This window comes from Ceratotherium simum, chromosome 8, assembly GCF_057802395.1.
Source record: "Ceratotherium simum simum isolate JZ-2026a chromosome 8, ASM5780239v1, whole genome shotgun sequence".
NCBI classification, from domain to species: domain Eukaryota; kingdom Metazoa; phylum Chordata; class Mammalia; order Perissodactyla; family Rhinocerotidae; genus Ceratotherium; species Ceratotherium simum.
Window position 1 is genome coordinate 59,624,850 of NC_141907.1, and position 19,730 is coordinate 59,644,579.

General features: G+C 36.1%; 2 protein-coding genes across 3 annotated transcripts in view; one reads left to right on the forward strand and one right to left on the reverse strand.

Annotated features, from left to right (window-relative positions):
- LOC101403266 (alpha-fetoprotein-like) overlaps positions 1 to 6,010 on the forward strand; it is a 41,682-nt gene extending 35,672 nt beyond the window's left edge. Inside the window, exon 14 of the mRNA XM_087434725.1 lies at positions 5,687 to 6,010. Coding sequence (XP_087290851.1) covers positions 5,687 to 5,731 — 45 coding nt within the window. The 3' untranslated portion in view covers positions 5,732 to 6,010. The remainder of the gene's footprint in view (positions 1 to 5,686) is intronic.
- A 1,657-nt stretch (positions 6,011 to 7,667) lies between these two features.
- The window catches only part of RASSF6 (Ras association domain family member 6), a 56,428-nt gene continuing 44,365 nt past the window's right edge, over positions 7,668 to 19,730 (reverse strand). For both annotated transcript variants that reach the window (XM_087434429.1, XM_014788009.2), the window contains exons 7-11: positions 16,500 to 16,601; positions 16,131 to 16,182; positions 11,468 to 11,586; positions 11,262 to 11,359; positions 7,668 to 11,164 (exon numbers count right to left, since the gene is read on the reverse strand). In XM_087434429.1, the coding sequence (XP_087290555.1) occupies positions 11,089 to 11,164; positions 11,262 to 11,359; positions 11,468 to 11,586; positions 16,131 to 16,182; positions 16,500 to 16,601 (447 nt within the window). In that variant the 3' untranslated portion in view covers positions 7,668 to 11,088. The remainder of the gene's footprint in view (positions 11,165 to 11,261; positions 11,360 to 11,467; positions 11,587 to 16,130; positions 16,183 to 16,499; positions 16,602 to 19,730) is intronic.

Below are 19,730 nucleotides of genomic sequence, written 5' to 3' on the forward strand. Positions count from 1 at the left end.
TAAAGGACCCCTATGGACATACCAGCAAAAATACTGTGCAAATATGTGGACAAAATAATATTTAAAAATGCAAGGACCAAGAAAGTTTATCTCCCAGGCGCCCATTTGAAAAAAATACATACATATACACATGCATAACTTAAGAATGTAGCACAGCAAAACTTAGAAGAATCCAAGAAAAAAAACATGGGATTTTAGAAATAGTCAAATTTACCCAGGATTACACTGTGTGGACAGCCATGAATCAATCCTAGACATAATTAGATCCAAACGGAAAGATTAAGTTAGAGGACTTTTCAAAATATAGCTTTAAGATGATAGACTATTCTATTAGAAAAACTATATGATTAAGAACTTGAAATATTTTAGTAGTTTGATAAAAATAGGTGCTTAATTTGTCAACATGGAAAAAGAAAGGCAATTAGAAACCCTCAAAAAAGAAGGATGTACTAGGAAACCATAGTCCAAATATGCAAAACTAAATAAATGTGGCATGGCTTTCTGCAGTTGATATCAGGTAAAAAAGAGACTTCACTCACTCTTGACACCTTTTAAGCGACACAGGATAAGTCATTGACCTATTGGTCAATCCATTCACAGCACTGCTGTAAATAATACTCCAAGTACACACACTACCAAATATACTATTTAATGGTTTCCAGTTTTTAGCATCAACCTATTAACAAAGCATATAAACCTTATATTTACAAAGGTTTGAATAAATCTAGACAATGTAGAAGTAATGGTATAGCTTGAGAAAGGAAAGCTGGCAAAGAAATGAGGTGAAGTTTAAATATGTTAATTATGTTTTTGAGAATCATTAGATGCTGACTGAAGCTGAAGGACCAAGAAATAAAATATAACCAACAGAAGAACTAAAAATACCTTAACTAAAAAACAATTTGAGAAAGAGTGTGGATAGGGTTGTTGAAATTGGTTAGTGTAAGTACCCTATATGCTTTAAGTGATGGTAATATTTTAAGAAACTATTAAAGTGATGATGATAATCACTAGGAGAACTAAAAGTGGAAACATTAAAACTGGTTACTTTTTGGGAATGGGAAATGTACCCTGTTCTTCTGTTTGACCTTATACCCTGTTTGTGTATTACTTACATAATTTTCAAAACTTCTGTAATGTATCATAAGACACTGAACGGAGTAACCCCGAATGACCTGATCCATATAGGTTGGGATTATCACCCTGCTTAATCTGATCCTTGTTTTTTCTTCTGAAATGCATCCCAAGATTGAAGTAGCTTTGATAGTAGACCCATTAAGTTGTAAGTATAGACTACCTAAACCTACAGTCTTTTCACATGAACTTGTGTAAGTCACATCCAAAAGCAGAACTTGACTTTTTTTGTTGTTAAATTTCATGTGTTATTTTCAAACCATCATTTCAATCTGCCCAAATTTCTGCTAATTCATGTTAACTTTCTTCTATATTATATTCTCTTGGTTGATAGATGAATATCTCAGGCCTTAGTTATCATTCCCCACTGACCTGGAAGAGAGAATTTCTGTGAGTAGAATTTTCTCCTTGAACCTGCTGATGTCTACAGTTCATGTTATTATTTCATGAAATGTGAGATGCCTCGTCTTTGGGTGATCCAGATTCACTCTGTATGGCTGAGTTTCTTATTTTATTCCTTCTTTATGTTTCATTCTGACTCTTGCCAACTTTCTAACATTGATTTTGGTTCACTATTTTTCTCCTTAGAACTTTCTTTCATTCTGGCTTTCTTTTCAAAATATGTCTTCCATCTTCTCTAAAAAAGCTTTATCCTCCCAATAGCCATAGCTAGAAAGGCAGTCTTCAAACCTGCCCACTTTCTCGTTTAATAGGCAGAACAGGTTCACATAATTGACTATTATAATCTCAGAAAAGAAAACAAAGAAAATGCCTGTAGGTTCTCGGAGCAGTTGGTCTTTTATAGCTAACTTGGGACATCTACAGCCTGCCAATTGGCTGAGCCTCTTCACTTCTGGGATCTTCATTCCGTGGAGACTCCTGAAGCCACTAGGTATTATTCCTTTGCTCTCCAGTCCACGAACATAGAAGCACAAAGACTTATACAAATTCTTGACGATAAGATTCCAAAATATTTTGATCATCTATTCACACATTTTTGCTAAGCCTATTCATATAAGGTTGTTTTTAAAATATTCCAGTCTTATCTTGATATTTAATATCCCCAAGTTCTTTCATTTTATTCATACATATGTTATTTTCCAATTGTTTCATTATTTTTGTTACCATCCTTGGTTCTAACTTCTCACTAAGAGTTAGACATACGAAAATATTGGGAGGGGATGGGGGAACAATTTATGACAATCAACTTTCACCTTAGAAAAGTGGTTCTTAAAGTGGTTCCCAAACCAGCAGCATCAGCAGCATCAGCAGCACCCGGGAACTTGTTTGAAATGCAGATTATCAGACCCCACCCCAGATCTACTGAATCAGAAACCCTGCGGGTGGAAAATACTGATTTTGTTTTAACAAGCCCTCCAGGTGATTCTAATGCACACTAAAATTTCAGAATCACTACTTTAAAAAAATCATACAAAGGTAAAGTTGACCAAACTTTAGAGATGATGCGTAATTACATATAATAAGCATTTTTATCTGAAGAAGTAATTCTAGCAAATTTAATTAACATGATATATTCTTCAGATAGTTTCTATATTCTCCTTTAAGTTGGGGAGAAATCCTAAAAAAAGATAGAGAGGCAAGGGAAAAATATTTGGGTTTTTCAACCTTTAAGTTGAAGATTGCTGTTAGGCAAAAAGTGTAGGGAAAAGCACACAGAAATCTTCCTATCATGCTATTGATGAACTAGTTCGACCAAGTACTATTCATACTCAAGAGCAAGAACACATCAAGAAAACTCCCTTGGGCATTTGCAGGCACAGGCCCTTCTGCAAATGTGTTTATTTGTGTGGATATGGGGTTGTTACTTAGGTAGAGACGTGTTTTCTGAATGCTTTACAAAAGGTAGAAAGGCTTTAAAATAAATAAATGGACTCTAGTATATAGGTGATTGTTTTCATTTTGTGCATCAGCTAGTCTGGGAGTCAGCAAAATTTTTCTGTGAACAGGCAGATGGTAAATATTTGGGGCTTTGCAGTTCACACAGTCTCTATCATGACTACTCAAGTCTGCATTGTAGCCAGAAAACAGATGTAGACAATATGTAAATAAATGGGTGAGGCTGTGTGCCAATGCAACCTTATTTACATAAACAGGAAGTGGAGCCAGTTTAGCCTGAGGGCTGTAGTTTGCTTACCCTTGACTGGACTATAGATATATGACTTTTCACATAAGCACATGTACAGTTTAGCGGAAGAGGTAGAAAGGAACCCCTGAAGGTAATTAAGGAAGTCATGAAAATTGTTACCTGTGAAAACATTTCCCAGGGCCTTTGCTTAAATTAACCCCAGTCATAACTAGCCCCAGCCTGTTTTGACTGTAAAGGCTGCTTGATATTTTTTTTTTAACTACACACTTGCATTCCTCTACTCAGACACTGTCACCTACTGTATTCCAGTTTCTGCTCCTCAAGTCATGTACCTGGGAGAGCAGTGTGTCCCAGGTCTCCTCCATGAACTCACGAGAATCTACTGTGTCACAACCTACCATAATATTCTTAGCAATTTAAGTCACACAACTTTACTATCTAATGAAAAATCATTTGTTAGCTATATGCAACTGAATTAATTATGGAAAAGAGTCTCCTGGTAGTTTGATGAGTGCACAGATAGTGCATCGTTCTGGTCACTGTTCTTTCCTCTCCGCATTCTTCAACCCCTGTTCCCATAATCCTCTGGCCACTGAGAAAATGAAATCCTTTTCATCTCTGATGAAAATATAACAAGTTTTCACATATTGAGGTATATGGGGAAGCCATTCAGGTTTAAATCTGATTGGGCCTAAAACTCATTTTTCCCAGAGCAGCCTGACCTATGGCCCATGGAACATGCATTGTACATCTGCTTCAAACATTTTCCCAAAGCAAAGAATGCACTCTAAAGATAGGGATGAATGTCTCCCTTTCTTTGACGCCAATACCAGTACTTCTTTGAAGATAAGCTTTTCTTTCCAGAGAACCAGGTCAAGTTGACCTGCTGTGTATGTGCTAAACTGCAGCAAAATGTTTCCTTATGACTTTGGGGAAAAAAAATTGTATTCTTGTCCTGCTTCGTGTATGTTCTGTGTTCTGAAAGGGTATATAACCATGCTGTAAACCACGCTTCTCTGAAGTGCTTTGTTCCCTGGGGAAGATAACACTTCCAGGCTAGTCCTCAGCATTAGCCCATTAAATATCACTCTTTCCTATGTATAGATTGGTTATTGATTATTTGTGTTGACACATGTCACAAAGGATATGGAGAAAAGACTGGTAATGTTTATCCCACAGTTTTAGGATGGGTGACTTGTTAGCATTCTCCCAACATGTCCAGCATTTTACAAAATCAAAGAGTGGTTAACGAGGTCTCAGCGTAAGGAAGATGTTTCCTCTTTCTTTTCTCTGTTCTCTGCATTCCATCATTTGAGTGCATGTTTTATATTTCAAAATCTTGCTTGGGCCTTTCCTCAAGATGTGGAGTTATCATCACTTCCTATTTCATGAGAGACACCTCATTACTGTAGTAGTCTTCTCAGACGCCTTTCTTCTACCTTATCTTAACAGAAACTTTGTTTTCCCCCCAGCATTTGTTATCATAACAAATTAGAAATTTACCAAGGAACTATGCAATAAATGAAGTCAGGAAGGACTGATATAGAGAAATATGACTTCCCCTGTTATTGTTATGAACAAGATTAAATATGAGGGTCTTGAGGTTAAGTTTATGGGAAAATTTCCCTTGAAGATTGATTAAAAAAGGTCATAGGGTACCGAAGAAGCAATGATACCTTAAGCTCCAGAGATGTTTTTAAAAACAAGCCTAAATAGATTCCAATCTCTCTAGATGATTTAGGTGTGGTACTGTTTGAAGGTAGGAAGGACTGAATTAATAGACTTATAACCATTTTCTACAGACTCCTAGGGGCTCTTAGGTGGGCGAGTTATCTGTCCTCAGGGATGCATGTGTGTGCATCTTAGCAGTGGAGTTCTAGGTGTCCCATTCCCACTTAACTAAACAAGATTTCATTTTTATCTATTTACTTGGGCTTCCACAAATGATTTTTATTTGAATAAAAACTATACAGGTAAAAAGTGGGCAAAACTGCTGGACTTAGTGTAGAGGTCCAAGCCAGCACATATGGAGGGGGCAGAGATACTCTGATGAGTTTTAATGGTTTTGTTCCTCTGGAATTCCTGTACCTGATTGTGTAATGATTTAAAATGGAATTAGCTTAGAGCAGTTTTAAAATACAATGAGAAACTGATGTTGATGATCTGTTTTTACCCTGCAGCAAGAGTCCCATATTTTTGTGAGGAGGAAGCAAATTTTTATTTATCACAAATCTGGGGTCCTGAAAGTGGGAGAGGCATAGCAGTTAATTAAGTCTTTAAGTTAAGGGACCAGGCTTGCGAGAAATTCTAAGACCTTGAGGAGCAGGCACGTAGAGCCCATCTCAAGGGTACAACGGGGAAGTCTTAAAGATTTTCTATTTGGTGATCTTAGCTATTTAGGTGTTTTCCCTTTCTCACAGATGTGCTTATTTGCTTTCTTCTTAGGGGTCTAAACTGATGGAAAAGTGCCAGTCTCTCTTGGAAGGCTAAATGAGTCCGGAAAATGTCAATATACGATCTTTGCTGAGATCTGCATTTTATTTTTCATGAATAATGAAACATATGTCTAATATTCAAAATAAGAGAAGAATCAATAAAATTTTTCAACTACTCACAGTGTTACTCAAGAACACTAGTCAGTCTACAGTAAATCTCTCCCTTCCTACTCAGCAGAGAAATGTGCTTATTGTAACCCTCAAACAACCCACTGTCATTCTTCCTTTTCCTCCTGAGCTTTCTGCTTCTCAGAAGCAGCAACAGAAATATGAGATCAAGGGGCCTTTCAAAAGCCTCGGGTAGATGTAACAGGCTGCTACATCTAACTGGGAACTGTCCGCTGGGTTCTGGAGTGACAGAGATTCCAAATGCAGCTTGGAAGTTCCATCCATCTATCTACCGCTACTGAAAATGATTATTGATGAACTGAATGAAATGTGCTTTATACTCAAGTTACCTTCATAACTGTTTTGCCTTTCATCTTTACCCTATATATGTGATGCTGACATTGGAACCAAGGAGTCCTAATATATTTATATTAATTTGAGCTTTCACTGATGATTTGTAATAGCACTCTTTTCCCCAGAAATCCTGGCATAAATGACATAAAGCACTTATTTGGACTTATTTTTATTTTTCCAGATTTTTTTGTGCATGTAATAAAGTAAAAATAAGCAGTAATATTTTAATGCTTACTAAATAAATGAATTATTTTGATTAGAGAAAAAATTTAATCCTCATTATAGTGCTCTGGACTTGATTTTAAATAGTTTTTCCTAACTCCAGTAATTTCAACATGTTCATATATATTAGGAAATTAAATCCAATAAACATTTGTTAAGTATCTATTGTGTTCAATGCACTGTGCTGGGTTCTGCAGGGAATAATATGAACATGATAAGACCAGATCACTCATGAATTTATACAAGATATAAACACATAAGGAATTATAATAATGGGCAGATTTCACATTTCCCGTGTCACAAGAGCAGAGCTAACTGAAAATGTAGCACGAAGGAGTTTGAGATGACTACATTGTCACGGAGACCAGGAAGTGTCATGGAGGAAGTGACTCTGGCCAACGACTAGAAAATGGGCAGTTTCAACAGAGAGAGGTGTGGTAGAGTGTGAGAGGGGATGGTGAGTGATTCAGGTTGGTGGGATTTAATACAGGAATGAAGTAGTTGTGGGCAGTAAGAGTGGAAGAGAAGGCTACAATGCTGGGGACATGTTGTAGTTTAATTATAACGATAGCTAATATTTATCACATGCTTCTTATGTGCAAAGTGCCAGCCTTTACATGTATTATTCCTATAACTCCTGTAACTGTCTAATGAAGTAGCTACTAACATTTCTATTTTACAAATGAGGACACACAAAGAATGCCAGATTAAGGGAGTATACTTTAGGGTGAGAACATACATTATGGTGGTTAAGAATGTGTATTCTGGAGCCATAGGTTCAAATCCTACCTAGCTCTTCCGCTAAAGACCTTAGCAAATCTCCTAACCTCTCCATGGCTTACTTTCCTCATCTATAAGATCGAGTTGAAAGAGTAATTTCCTCATGGGACTGTAACAAACATTAAATGAGCTAATATATGTAAGTACTTAAAATAGTGCTTGGTAAGTGCTATTAGTTTGAACAATATGAAATTGCTGCTTTTGTAGGTCAAATATGGACTATTTCAAATGGTTCAATCTAAAAGGTTAGCTGTTATTTAGAAGATAAATACATGCCATTGAAAGGTTCTGCCCTCTCTAACTGCATCCTATTCCTTTCTTTCCTTTCACATGTAGATATTGCAACATAATAGATACACCTGCCAGCTTTCCACCTCATCAAGTACCTTGCAAATGGACTTCTTTCCCCTTCAGTTCTTGAAGCCGATCTGAACAGCCCTAAACAAAATTCCATGGTAACACTGCTTAACTGAATATTTCATACAGCCAAGAGATAAAATATACCACCATATTAGGAAAAACTAAACAGAAAAGATTCTGTATTTCTTAGCTACTGGATCAGGTCTGTGAAAAATGAGGCATATGTACAGGGGGTTTTATAAAAATATTTCAGAATTCATTCACTCCTTCTTCTATTCCTTCATTCACTAATTTATTCAGTCCTCCTTTATTCAATTGATTTTTATTGAGCACATCCTATACATAAGACACAATATTAAGTATAGCAAAATATACAAAGAATATGACAGATCCTCTACCATTAGTAAATATATTATCCAGAATTGAATTTGAACTAAAATGCAACTAGTAGTGAAATATTTGGACCACCTAAAACAAGAATAAATGGTTTGGTGATAAAAGTTGATATTCTTGTATTATGCAAAGATGTCTCTGAAGTGAACAGATTATTGTCTCAGAGATTATATTAGCTATGTATTGCTATACAACAAATTATCCTAAAATTTAGCAGCGTACTACAACAAACATTTGTTATCTCACAGAGTTTTGAGGATCAGGAATCCAGGAGTGGTTTAGTAGGGTTTTCTGGCTCAGGGTCTCTATGAGGTTGTAGTCAAGCTATTAGACGGAGCTGCAGTCATCTGAAGGCTTGACTGAGGCTAGCAGATGGCCCACTCACACAGCCGTGGTCAGGAGGCCTCAATTCCTTGCTGGCTTTTGACAGGTTTCCGTTCCTGTCACGTAGGCCTTCCCGCAGGGCTGCTCTGGACATGGCAATTGGCTTCCCCCAGAGCAAGCAGTCCAAGAGAGCAAGCAAGGAAGATGCCACAGTGACCTTTATGACCTCGTCTCCAAAGTCACACCCTGTCACTTCTGCTTTTCTCTATTCATTAGAAGTCATTAAGTCCAGCCCATTTGCAAGGTGAGGAGGAATAAGCTCCACCTCTTGAAAGGAGGAGTATCAAAGACTTTATCCATATATTTTAAAACTTCCACAGTAGTGACAGTAATGTCTCATTTCAATAATTTATTTTTTGATCTAGTAGAACACTGTGCTTGCATGTACTTACTACTTTTTTTGTTGGTAACTTTTCAATCATAGCTTTTCTATTTCCTGGTTTAAAAAGTAACACATGTTCATTATAAAATATTTAATAAGTATAGAAAAATAATCACACATAATATTTAATAAGTGTAGAAAAATAATCACCCATAAATCTGCAATCCAGACATAACCACATTTAACATGTTATTTTTGGTTTGTAGTATGTATGTACAAATAATAGTGTACACATATATATTAACACATACATATCTTGTGGATAATAAATTTTTTTTTTTTAAATTTTTTCTTTATTGCAGTAACATTGGTTTATAACATTGTAAAAATTTCAGGTGTACATCATTGTACTTCTATTTCTGCATAGATTACATCATGTTCACCACCAAGATACTAATTACATCCCATCACCACACACATGTACCGAATTATCCCTTTCACCCTCCTCCCTCCCCCCTTCCCCTCTGGTAACCACCAATCCAATCTCTGTCCCTATGTGTTTGTTTATTGTTGTTATTATCTACTACTTAATGAAGGAAATCATGCGGTATTTGACCTTCTCCCTCTGACTTGGATAATAAATATTTTTGAATATTTGTGTGTATATTCTTATTTAGATATATAAGGAGAATTTACTCTTGATAATTAAAATTTATTTGGAAACAATTCTAAGAGATTGATAACATTTTGTGGGTAAATATTTCTTTCCTTCTTTAATCTTTTTTTCTATTTTTGAACATTTAGGCTATTTATTTCCTTTTATCACAATAAATAATAATTATCTTTGCATAGTGTTTTTGTATTTCTGATTATTTCCATATAGGATCCTACAAATAGAACTATAGGATGAACTTACTACTAAATTGCTTTAGTATTTATTTTATTGCCTCTGCTCCAAATTCACTCTTTGTTGTGACTCTGTGAAAATGGATATGGACCCTTGAAATAGGATTCCTTTGCAGCTTACATGATATCATACTTTGTCAGTAGAGGGTGCTAGAGAAACACTGTAGGAGGAAGTTGGTCTTTCTTGATTCCTAGGGGCTGGCTGGCCAAGCTCCTGGGAAGCTGACTTTTTCCTCCACTCCTCTGCCCAGAGTGGTTTCTCCAGTGCTAGTTGCCTGTAGGGTGCAGCTTTCTCTAGCATTTGTTCCCCTAGCCCCTTTTCCAGCTTTTGATTGGGTTTGTGGTGGCATAGCCTGTAGCCCCTGCAGGCCTGTGTCCTAGCTCAAATCATTGCTTTCCACACCTTCTTGACTCAGTGCATGCTACCAGAGAGGGTCCTGTGGGGCTGGCTACCTAGTGAGCCACTTGCCCAACCTTTGTCCCATGCAACCTCAAAGATACCATAGCCCAAGTCATACACGGAATTATACTAGGTTCCTGCAAAGGAGGCCCCTTCAGCCCCAGTCCTAGCAGCACCTGCAGCAGCACCTGTGACTCTGTCTTGGTGCCCACCCTTCAGCCTCAGCTTACCTGTGCCCCTAAACTTTGTTTCCTGTGGACTTCCAGACACAGACACTACGTAATCTGGGCTTTGTGCCTGCAGAGAAGCCCCAAGTCCCTCTGCACACCTGCCCACCTGCCTCAGCTGGTCCATACCCCAGGAGTTGTGCCTGCTTCCCCTACGGCTGTGGCCCTGCTCTGCTCGGGGCAACCAGGGAACTTCTCCTCTCTTCAGTGGGCTGCAACCACACCTTTTCCTTCTCTCTCTCTCTCTTTTTTTTTTTTGTGAGAAAGATTAGCCCTGAGTTAACATCTGTTGCCAATCCTCCTCTTTTTGCTGAGGAAGATTGGCCCTAGGCTAACATCCATGCCCATCTTCCTCTACTTTAAATGGGATGCCGCCACAGCATGGCTTGATAAGCGGTGGGTAGGTCCGTGCTGGGATCCGAACCTGCGAACTCCGGGCCGCCAAAGCGGAGCGTGTGCACTTAACCACTACACCACCAGGCTGGCCCCAAGAATATGCTTCTTTTTTATTTCAAGGGCTGGCAGCTTTTATTTCTGGAAGCCAGTTGATGATATTTCAATTCTCTTGAGAGTTCAAGCTACGAGAAGTTTAAACTGCGTGATATCTGAAGATGCCATTTAAATTCAGGTTCATTAAATTTTACTATATAAAACTATTTGGAATACGTAGTATCCATGCTTATTTCAGTTATTGAAATAAATTCAAGCTCATTTCAGTCCAACTGTGAATCCTAGTTAACCTCATCACTTCAAAGAGAGACAAGCTTTTCTGACAGTTTCTACAGATTCAAGTTCATATGTCTTTGTATGAGTGCAAGTATAGATTTTATGCTCTCATCAAATAGTAACATCTCTCTAATTTTGTTAAAGTGTTTTAGCAATAGTGGCCTATACTGCTAAACTGTCGTCTCTGTTTTTACTACCCGTTTACTTTGAAGACATTTCAGTATAATAGCCTTTTCTGTACTGAATCTGAAAATGAGGAGAAAAAGAGAGTTAAAAATTGGACACATTTTGTGCATTGAACTCATAAAGGACCAAGCACCCAGTGTACATGCTCTTGACTTACTTTGTTATTGTTCTCTGAATCTCTCTTTTCTCTTCCTCATTTAATCTTTGAAGGATGGATTCCAGGAGAGAAAAATGGAAGTTAATGTATTGAGCTACCTGAAAAGGAAAAAAAAAAACAAAAACAAGAAAGAAAGAAGAGCATTTATGTGAGAGGTGCTGAGTCAGGAGGAAGCCAAGACAGATTCAGGGTGACGGTATCCATACATCACTGCTAATTTCTTCTGCTTCTTTATCCATGAGGAAAATGCGAGCGTTCTTTGTGGAAGGTCCCTGTAGGAGCCTTTGCAGTAGCGGAATGTCTGTCTTCTTGAGCCGTCTCCGCTCTGCAAATGAAAACAAGAATCAACTACAGTCAAGAGTCCATACAGAGGAAAAGAAGAAAGATGCCCTTACTAGAGAAAAAGAAGAAAGATAATTTGTCCATTCATTTTCTTTCTTTAGCTCACTTTCAAAGATGAGCTAAAAAGAACATACAATAGGAGGCACTCACTCAAAAAAGTAAGTTGAAATTAAAACCTATTTAAAGGTTCATTTAAGAACTGAAAATGGACTGCTTTCTCTTGCTATCCCTCAAGGTTTGACTTTATAACTCGGAGAATTCAATCGTGCCTTTAGTTAGGGATGTTCAGACAAATCTCCAGTCTCATTTATACCTTTTATCAAGCAATGCACCTCAAAAATTCTTCATAATTTTTCATTCATTCAACAAATATTTATTGATTCTTTCCTAGTTCAGTTAATGTAATTCCATGTTTCCAACTGTTCAGGTCCAAAACCTTTGTAATTATCCTCAATTCTTCCGTTCTCTCTCACCCCATATCTAATCTTGGGCTCTTCCTTAAAAATACATTCAGAATTTTTTGACATTGGGGTCAGTATATTTATGATTTTATTCATCTGTGGGCTTCATCCATTCAGCCACGATAATGAGATAAAAAGAAAATAACTTCCAATTTGGTATATTCCCAGAACTTCAAATTTCCAAAAGTTATAAATACACCCACCACAAAAGCACTTCTAGCTTTCTGTCAAAGTAGTTTCACATCTGTGATTTCATTTTTATCAGAATGAAGCATGAACAGAACATAGTACCCTGCTATTCATCTTCTTTACTCCGTCCTTCCTTCCTTAAGTATTTTTTGAGTTCCTATACTATGTGTCAGGCATGGTTGTATAGTGCTGGGTACACTACAGAACAAAGCAGAGTAAATCACTTCCGTCATGGACCTTACATTCTAGTGGAGGAGACAAATGATAAGGAAGGTAAATCAATAAAAAATTCTATATGTTAGTGATAAGTATTCAGGAAAAAAATAAAGCAAGGAAGGAGAGTAGAAAGTGTGTGTGTGTAGACATATGTGTGTAGAGGAGAAGTCACAATTATTGATAGGGTTGCTGAGGAAGGGGTCACTGAAGAAGTAACACTTGAGTAAAGACCTGAAGGAGATGAGGGATGGAACCATGAAGCTATTTGGGGGAAGTGTGTTCCAAAGAGAATAAGTAAACAAGTAAAACACCCTTGAGGCCAGTGCATGCCTAATGCCATCAAGGAGCAGCAAGGGACCAGGGTGGCTGGCGTGGAGAAGAGGAGGGGAGGGTTAGTAAAAGATGAAAAAAAGAAGTAATAGGGCCAGCATAAAGACTCTGGCTTTACTGTGAGAAGAAAGACCATTGGAGGATTTGAGAAGAGATGTGACATGGTCTGACCTACATTGTTAAAGAACAATTCTGTCTGCTATGTTGAAATAAAGACTGAAGGGGAAAGGGTAGACTAGGTAGTCCTTTCTACATTATCATCTATCTATGAAATCAATTCCCTTGGGCTCTTAAAAGTTCCAAGAGTCAGAACTGTTCTCATCCCTTGGGCTGGACTTATCCCAGGAAAAAAGGCCAGAGAGGGTCTAGAACACAGAAGCTCGGCTTCCCCACAATTAAAGTGGACACTATCCATTCCTGTTTCCATAGAGTCAGAGTTAATTGCTTTAACTCCTCCACCATTTCTGAAGCAATCAGGAAACCCAATAATTTAGCTCTTCTCTGTAACCCATCAGAATCCCCTTTTGACCTCTACATCTTATGTTAACTTGGTTTTGCATTTTCAGTTTGTTCTGTTCTTGATATTATAGAGCAAGGTTTCTTACTTCATGATTTTGCTTCATGGTCACCTTGGATAATTATTAGACATACATATTCCCAGATTGTCCCTAGATCTAGGGGGGCTTGGGAATCTGTATTTTAAATAAATGCTCCAGGTAATTTTGAAGTGCACTACAATTTGAGAAGTAGTGTCATAGATCATGGGCTTAGTAGCTATAAGATGTTAAAACACACCTATGTTTATTTCCCAGATTATTACCCAAGTGGGTGCTATGTACTCCATTGTTTTCTCTGTTCCTGGTCCCTAAAAGGTCCTAGTTATGATTATCTTCAGTTCTTGATTTTATGTGTAAGAAATTTTGATACAAAATATAAAAAAAACCCATGATTTTCACAGATAAAATTGTAAAGAACTACATTTTTACAGCGAAAACAGACATTTTTTTCTGATTATAAAAATAACACGTGCTATTAGGAGGGGAAATGGGGATGTAGGTCAAAGGATACAAATTTTCAGTTATTAGAGGAATAAGTTTTGAGGATCTAATACAAAGCATGGTGACTATAGTTGATAATATGGTATTGTACACTTGAAAGTTGCTGACAAGTCGATTTTGAGCATTCTTACCACAAGGAAAAAAAAGAGTTAACTATGTGAGATGATGATGTGTTAATTATCTTGATCTTGGTAATCATTCCACAATCTATATGTATATCAAATCAAAATAATATATACAATTAGGTTTGTCAATTATTCCTCAATAAAGTTTTTTTTTTAAAAACCCACATGCTATTGTAATTGAAACTATGGAGAAAAGTATAAAACAGAAATTAAAAATCATCTGGAATCCCAGAACTCTGAGACAATCAGCCTTACCCTTTGAGTCACCATCCCTTCATATATCTCTTTAGGCACACACAGAAACACTCGCTACATAAAGGGGGTCATATCATCCTTGCTACTTTTATTGTAGACATATTTTTAAAAAAATCATGACTTAGTAGGGTTTTTTTTTTTTTTTTTTTTTTTGCTTCTGTGTTCATCCCCCTTCCCATCCTCTTTTCTGCAGCTCCCCAATACCCTAACCAGGTAATTGATGTTAATGGCTTGGTACTTATCATTCCATACCTTTCTCTCTGATCATATGATCATTATATACCACATATTTAAATAGGGATGTATAATTCTTTTTAAAAAATGCAGCATTTTTAGGTATCTTGCATTTTTCATTTGATATATATTATGGAATTCCCTCCATTCAATGGGTATAAATCTAACTCATTCCATTTAATGGCTGCATAATAATCACTTATTCAGTTATTCCCATATGATGGGCAACTTTGTGTTCAGTTTTGTTTTCAGCTTCATTATAAACAGCCTTACACATAAGTCTACAGTTACTAGTTCTTTTAATTTTGTGAAATAGATTCTCACCAGTGAGATTTCTGGGCTAAAGGATTTGTATACTGTAAATTTTAATAAATATTGCTAGGATGAGTTCCAAAAAGGCAAAGACAGTCATATTTTCACCAGAATTGCATAAAAATACCCTTCTACCCTTATCTATGTCAGCCATAGGTAGAATCATTTTCAAACATTTCACCAATCCAGTAAGCACGAGATAATATTGCATTGTGGATTGAACTTGCATTTCCTTGACTACTTGTAGTATTTCCTTGAATACTTGTATTACCTTGAGTTTAAGACTTTTCCTAAAAATATGCACTGATTATTTTACTTTGTTATTCTTTGAACTGATTATCATACTTCTTTCTATTTTTATTAGATTGGTTGTCTTTTTGTTTTTTGCAAGAACTCTGATATTGTAGGTACTAATCTTTTATCTGATATTCTCTAAAATCTATTGTTTGTATCTTTTACATTTTTATACTAACCAATACTTCTACCTTTTATTTTATGCCTTTTAATTTTTTTCCTAAACAACTAGAATATGAACGTATATCCTTAGAATTTTCAAAAGTTTATATGTATTTCTTATATTTAAGCTTTAAAATTATAAGGACTTTAAATTTTGTATATGTTTGGAGATCCAGCTCTCATTTTCTTACAGTTATTCTGGCATCAAAATGTATTATTTTATTCTATTCAATTGCTGGCTCAAACATTCTGACACATTATAACCTGGGATATTTCTACAATTTAATGTTTAAGCTTTTTCAATTTTGAGGTTTTCAAAAATTCCATTTCAGTATCACCTTAGGTTTTCTCTAATTTCTTTCAGTCCCTGCTCCTAGCACCCACATATAGCGCCTTCCCAATGTCCTGTTTCTCACTTTTTACCCCCTACCGCCAACTTCTGAATATGTTTCTCTACTGAGGAAGAGATAACACTTCTACAATGTGTCAGATACTGTGCTAAGAAAGAAATATTAACAAGATCAGAGAGAAGTAGTATGCAATGAGGATGCCAGTAAGAGCTAGAGGGAGAAGGGAAAGCCAAAAAGAAAGAAGCACAGAGGTCAACAGTGACTTGAATGCCTAACAATACCTGGGAACCCTCGAAGGATTCTTGAGGGCTCCCATTTCCAGATAATGTAATGTCTGGCCAACAAGTAAACACTTTTGTATGATAAACTCTTCTAGGATACCTTATTCCTACGTTCTTTTAAAACACCTCCTTCTCTTCCCTCTTCCTTCCCTCCCTTTCTTTCTTCCACAGAATGATATTAACTGCTCTTCTGTCTTCCCTATGGGCAGAAAACTGTAACACATTGGAGTCATGTAAAAAGAGTGATCAAGCTCTCTTACCTCCTGTCGCAAAGATAATGTAAAGTGCAAAATCCTGGGCACTATTTTCAATCTGTCAATGGAAAAAAATGAACAGGTGTGAATTCTATGTTGTCATATGTTTTCTAAGGCAATCAGACCCAAATTATGTACCTGTTTCTTCACTTCCTTTTTTCACTTTCAGTCATAAAATGCTCTTTGCTCCCCAGGAATAATAAAATTTCTCAGGCATAATTACTAAAAGTGTCATACATACGAAAGAACTCTTCAGAACTGAACATTTAACTTAGATTTACATGTTCATAGGTCTTTTTATGAAGGGTGCTTTTATGTGTCTACAGTTAAATTATATATAAGATATTTATAGTTCAGTATAGTGATAAAGATTACCTTAAATTTTTGGAGAAGCTGTTTTATTACTTCTTCAGTTCTCATGTTACTGTTTATTCTGACTTTAGTTTCTGATCCAAAGGCTGGAGTGAAAATTGATGTCTAGAAATTAAAAAAAAAAGATTATTATTTAAGTCCTTAAAATTACATCAAAGTAACAATAGTCATTAAATTGAACTTGCTCTTCTTATGAGCCAAAAAAATGCAAGATCACCAGTTTAAAAAACTTGTTTCTTGTTTTTGCTTTGTTGTTGTTGTTGTATATTACGTATCCTTTTAAGCAGCTTTATATTGTTTCCAGAGTAAGTTAGGTAAAATATCATTTGAGGATGTTTAAAACATTTTCACTAGATAATCACACCATTCTTCAGTATAGTTTAAGATTTTAAAATAAATTATTATAACTAAACACAAATAAAAAGTAATGTCAATACTTTCATTGTCAATGTCAATACAAATAATGTCAAACACAAATCAAAATCGAAATGTCAGTTTTCAAACTCACATGTCATGTCTTCCTCCTAGTTGGGGATAATTGTTCTAAGTTTGAACTGTGTGAAATCATTCCTTTTTGGTTGGTCAGAAATGGTCCAATGTTGGCAATTTCATATGGTGCAACCTATATCTCAACTGAGGGTTGGGGTAAAAGTGCTACCTGTTGAAGGTCTAGAACAATGTTTCCCACAGTTGCTCTAATCAGGAGTCTGCCTTTCAGGTGATATTTGGTAAGAGGTCTTCATGGTCAGATATATCTGAGACATCCCTCTTGGGGATTAGAAATGCACCATAAAAAATCATAAAATATAACCATGGATTCTTCACTCATAATTTGATCATTATCCATACTTTAAAATAAATAAAATCTCTTAAATATACCTATTAATATCCAATGGATCATTCTTTGGGAAACGATGGCCAATAATATTTGTTCAGCTAGGATTTCCCTCACTTGTGCATGTTTCCTGGTGACATATCTATACAGGGATTAAGGTACATGTGTGCTTAGGAAAGGGCTGATTGCTCTACTTAGGTAAGTCAATATGTAAGTAAATTAGTTGTTATTAGGTAGAATATATAACTCCTGAAAGTAATGATATTATTTCAAAGAATGACATAGAATTCTCAAATAATTATTGATTTAACATAGTCCTAACTATGTGCCAAGATCTATTCCAAGCCCTTTATAAATACTAATTAAATCCTTATAAAAAATTTAGGTAGACTAAATTAATCTTAAATCCTATAATACAAATGATATATGTTCAAATTTAAAAAAATAGTGAGTAGAGACTCAGAAGATAGGTATTTTATGGGATACTCATCTTAGAAGAAATATGACTCCATATGTGCCAGAGCACATAAAAGGGAAAAAATTTTTTCTCACTCATTAGGTAGCAGAAAGTAAGAAGAATGGCATGAAATGTATATTTTAAAATGAAAAAAGACATTAAGATTTATTTCCATATATTTCATTTACATGTGTAATCTCCAAGTGTTCCAAGACTCTGTAGACATGCGGTGGGTTCAACAGACATGGAAATGGGTGGGTTTTGGGGTGGCTCAATGGAATGTTAGATAGATGAGCTCTGTATTGGGAGATTAGTAAATAAACAGCAAAGCGTATATACGCACAGCATTCGTGTGAGTAAAAATATGGATATGGAAATAAGTTTTAAGAGAAGATATATGATGACGTCTGGAATAAACTTTTGTTAAGTATGAGAAAATTCAATGTTTGTAAACATTGTAAGGCACTGATGAGCCACTGTGACACTTGGTGCTTCTGAGTTCTGTGCAGCCCTGAAGAACCATGTGTTAATCCTGCATGGAGGTGAGGGTATGTTAGATACGTGGTTTGATGTCATTTATAGGAAGAATCTTCATGGAGTTTGGCAATAGCACTAGATTAGGAGTCAGGAGACCTAGATTCTAGTGTCTACTAATGCCAAGTTTGTCAACTTACTTAACATTGAGGCCTGGACATGCCTCAATAATTTCATTTATAAAAGAAGAGAGTAGGACTAGATGATCTTCAAGAGCCCTTCTAAGATGCCAACATACAATGAATTTGGAATCACATTTTTCAGAGTTTTAATTTGAAATCACATGTTTTACACCAGTTTTGTTGGCCAAAACATATAATGAAAACTTGTTATAAAATCATTTATTATTGAATGGATAAAAATATACCAGAGGTCAAGTCATAGTCATAACTTATTTACAAAGATCAAAATCTAAGCCTCTAATATTGGTATATTCACGGCCTGACAATATTGGCATTATCAAGAGGTTTCATGATATAAAAACACATCTTATGACTATATCAACTTAAATTCCTAAATGCCCATCATTGCTTACCCACTGATAGAGTGCTTTGGGTTTTTGGGTTTTCTTTGTTTTGCCTTCTGCTAGTTCTCGAATTGCTGTGAATGACATTTGTATGAAATATCTGTAGTTCCAACTTGACTGCTTTCAATCAACAATAATAAAGCTTACATAAATTGAGTTCTTCCTTTGTGCCAGATACTATGCTAACTGCTTAACTCACCTCATCCCATTTAATGCCTTCGACAACCTTGTAAAGTAGGAAGGATGAGGGAACTAAGGCTAAGAGATTGAGTAATTTTTTTAACTTTTTGCTCAGCAAGAATTTGAAATCAGGTCGTCAACGCTGCAGCACCCAAGCATTTAACCACTCTGCTGTGCTGCCAACTTAGTGCCAGTTTCATTCTTAGCACAGGGGATCCCATCTGGAAGCTGCTCGTTTGGAACAATATGGCTTTCACAGCCTTCTTTAACACAAATCACCCCACAAGATGATGACATACAGCATAATTCTGAGGGGAAGAAGAAATGAGAACAATAGGTAGTTGCACATCTTTGGGGGATTGACAATGTTACTTTATGGCCACAAGGAAATTTTGAGCCATAAAAATGTCTAATGCAAACAAAGAATTCAGAAGGGAGGTTTCTCCCCACGAGTCTCCAATGGCACACTATAGATACCCTCCCAAGAGTAGAAGAAGAAAGAGTAAAGTAGAAAGCCCAAGCCAAAAAAAGCTTAACAAGAATAAGTTAATATTTTGTATTAAAGGGCTTAGGATGGTGCCTGGCAAAGAGTAAGTGCTTTTTAAGTATTTATTAAATGGATGGATGAATTACCGCTAAAGTACATGACATGAAAAATATTTGAGTTCTAGAAAAAAATGATATATTTCCTACCTTCAGCAA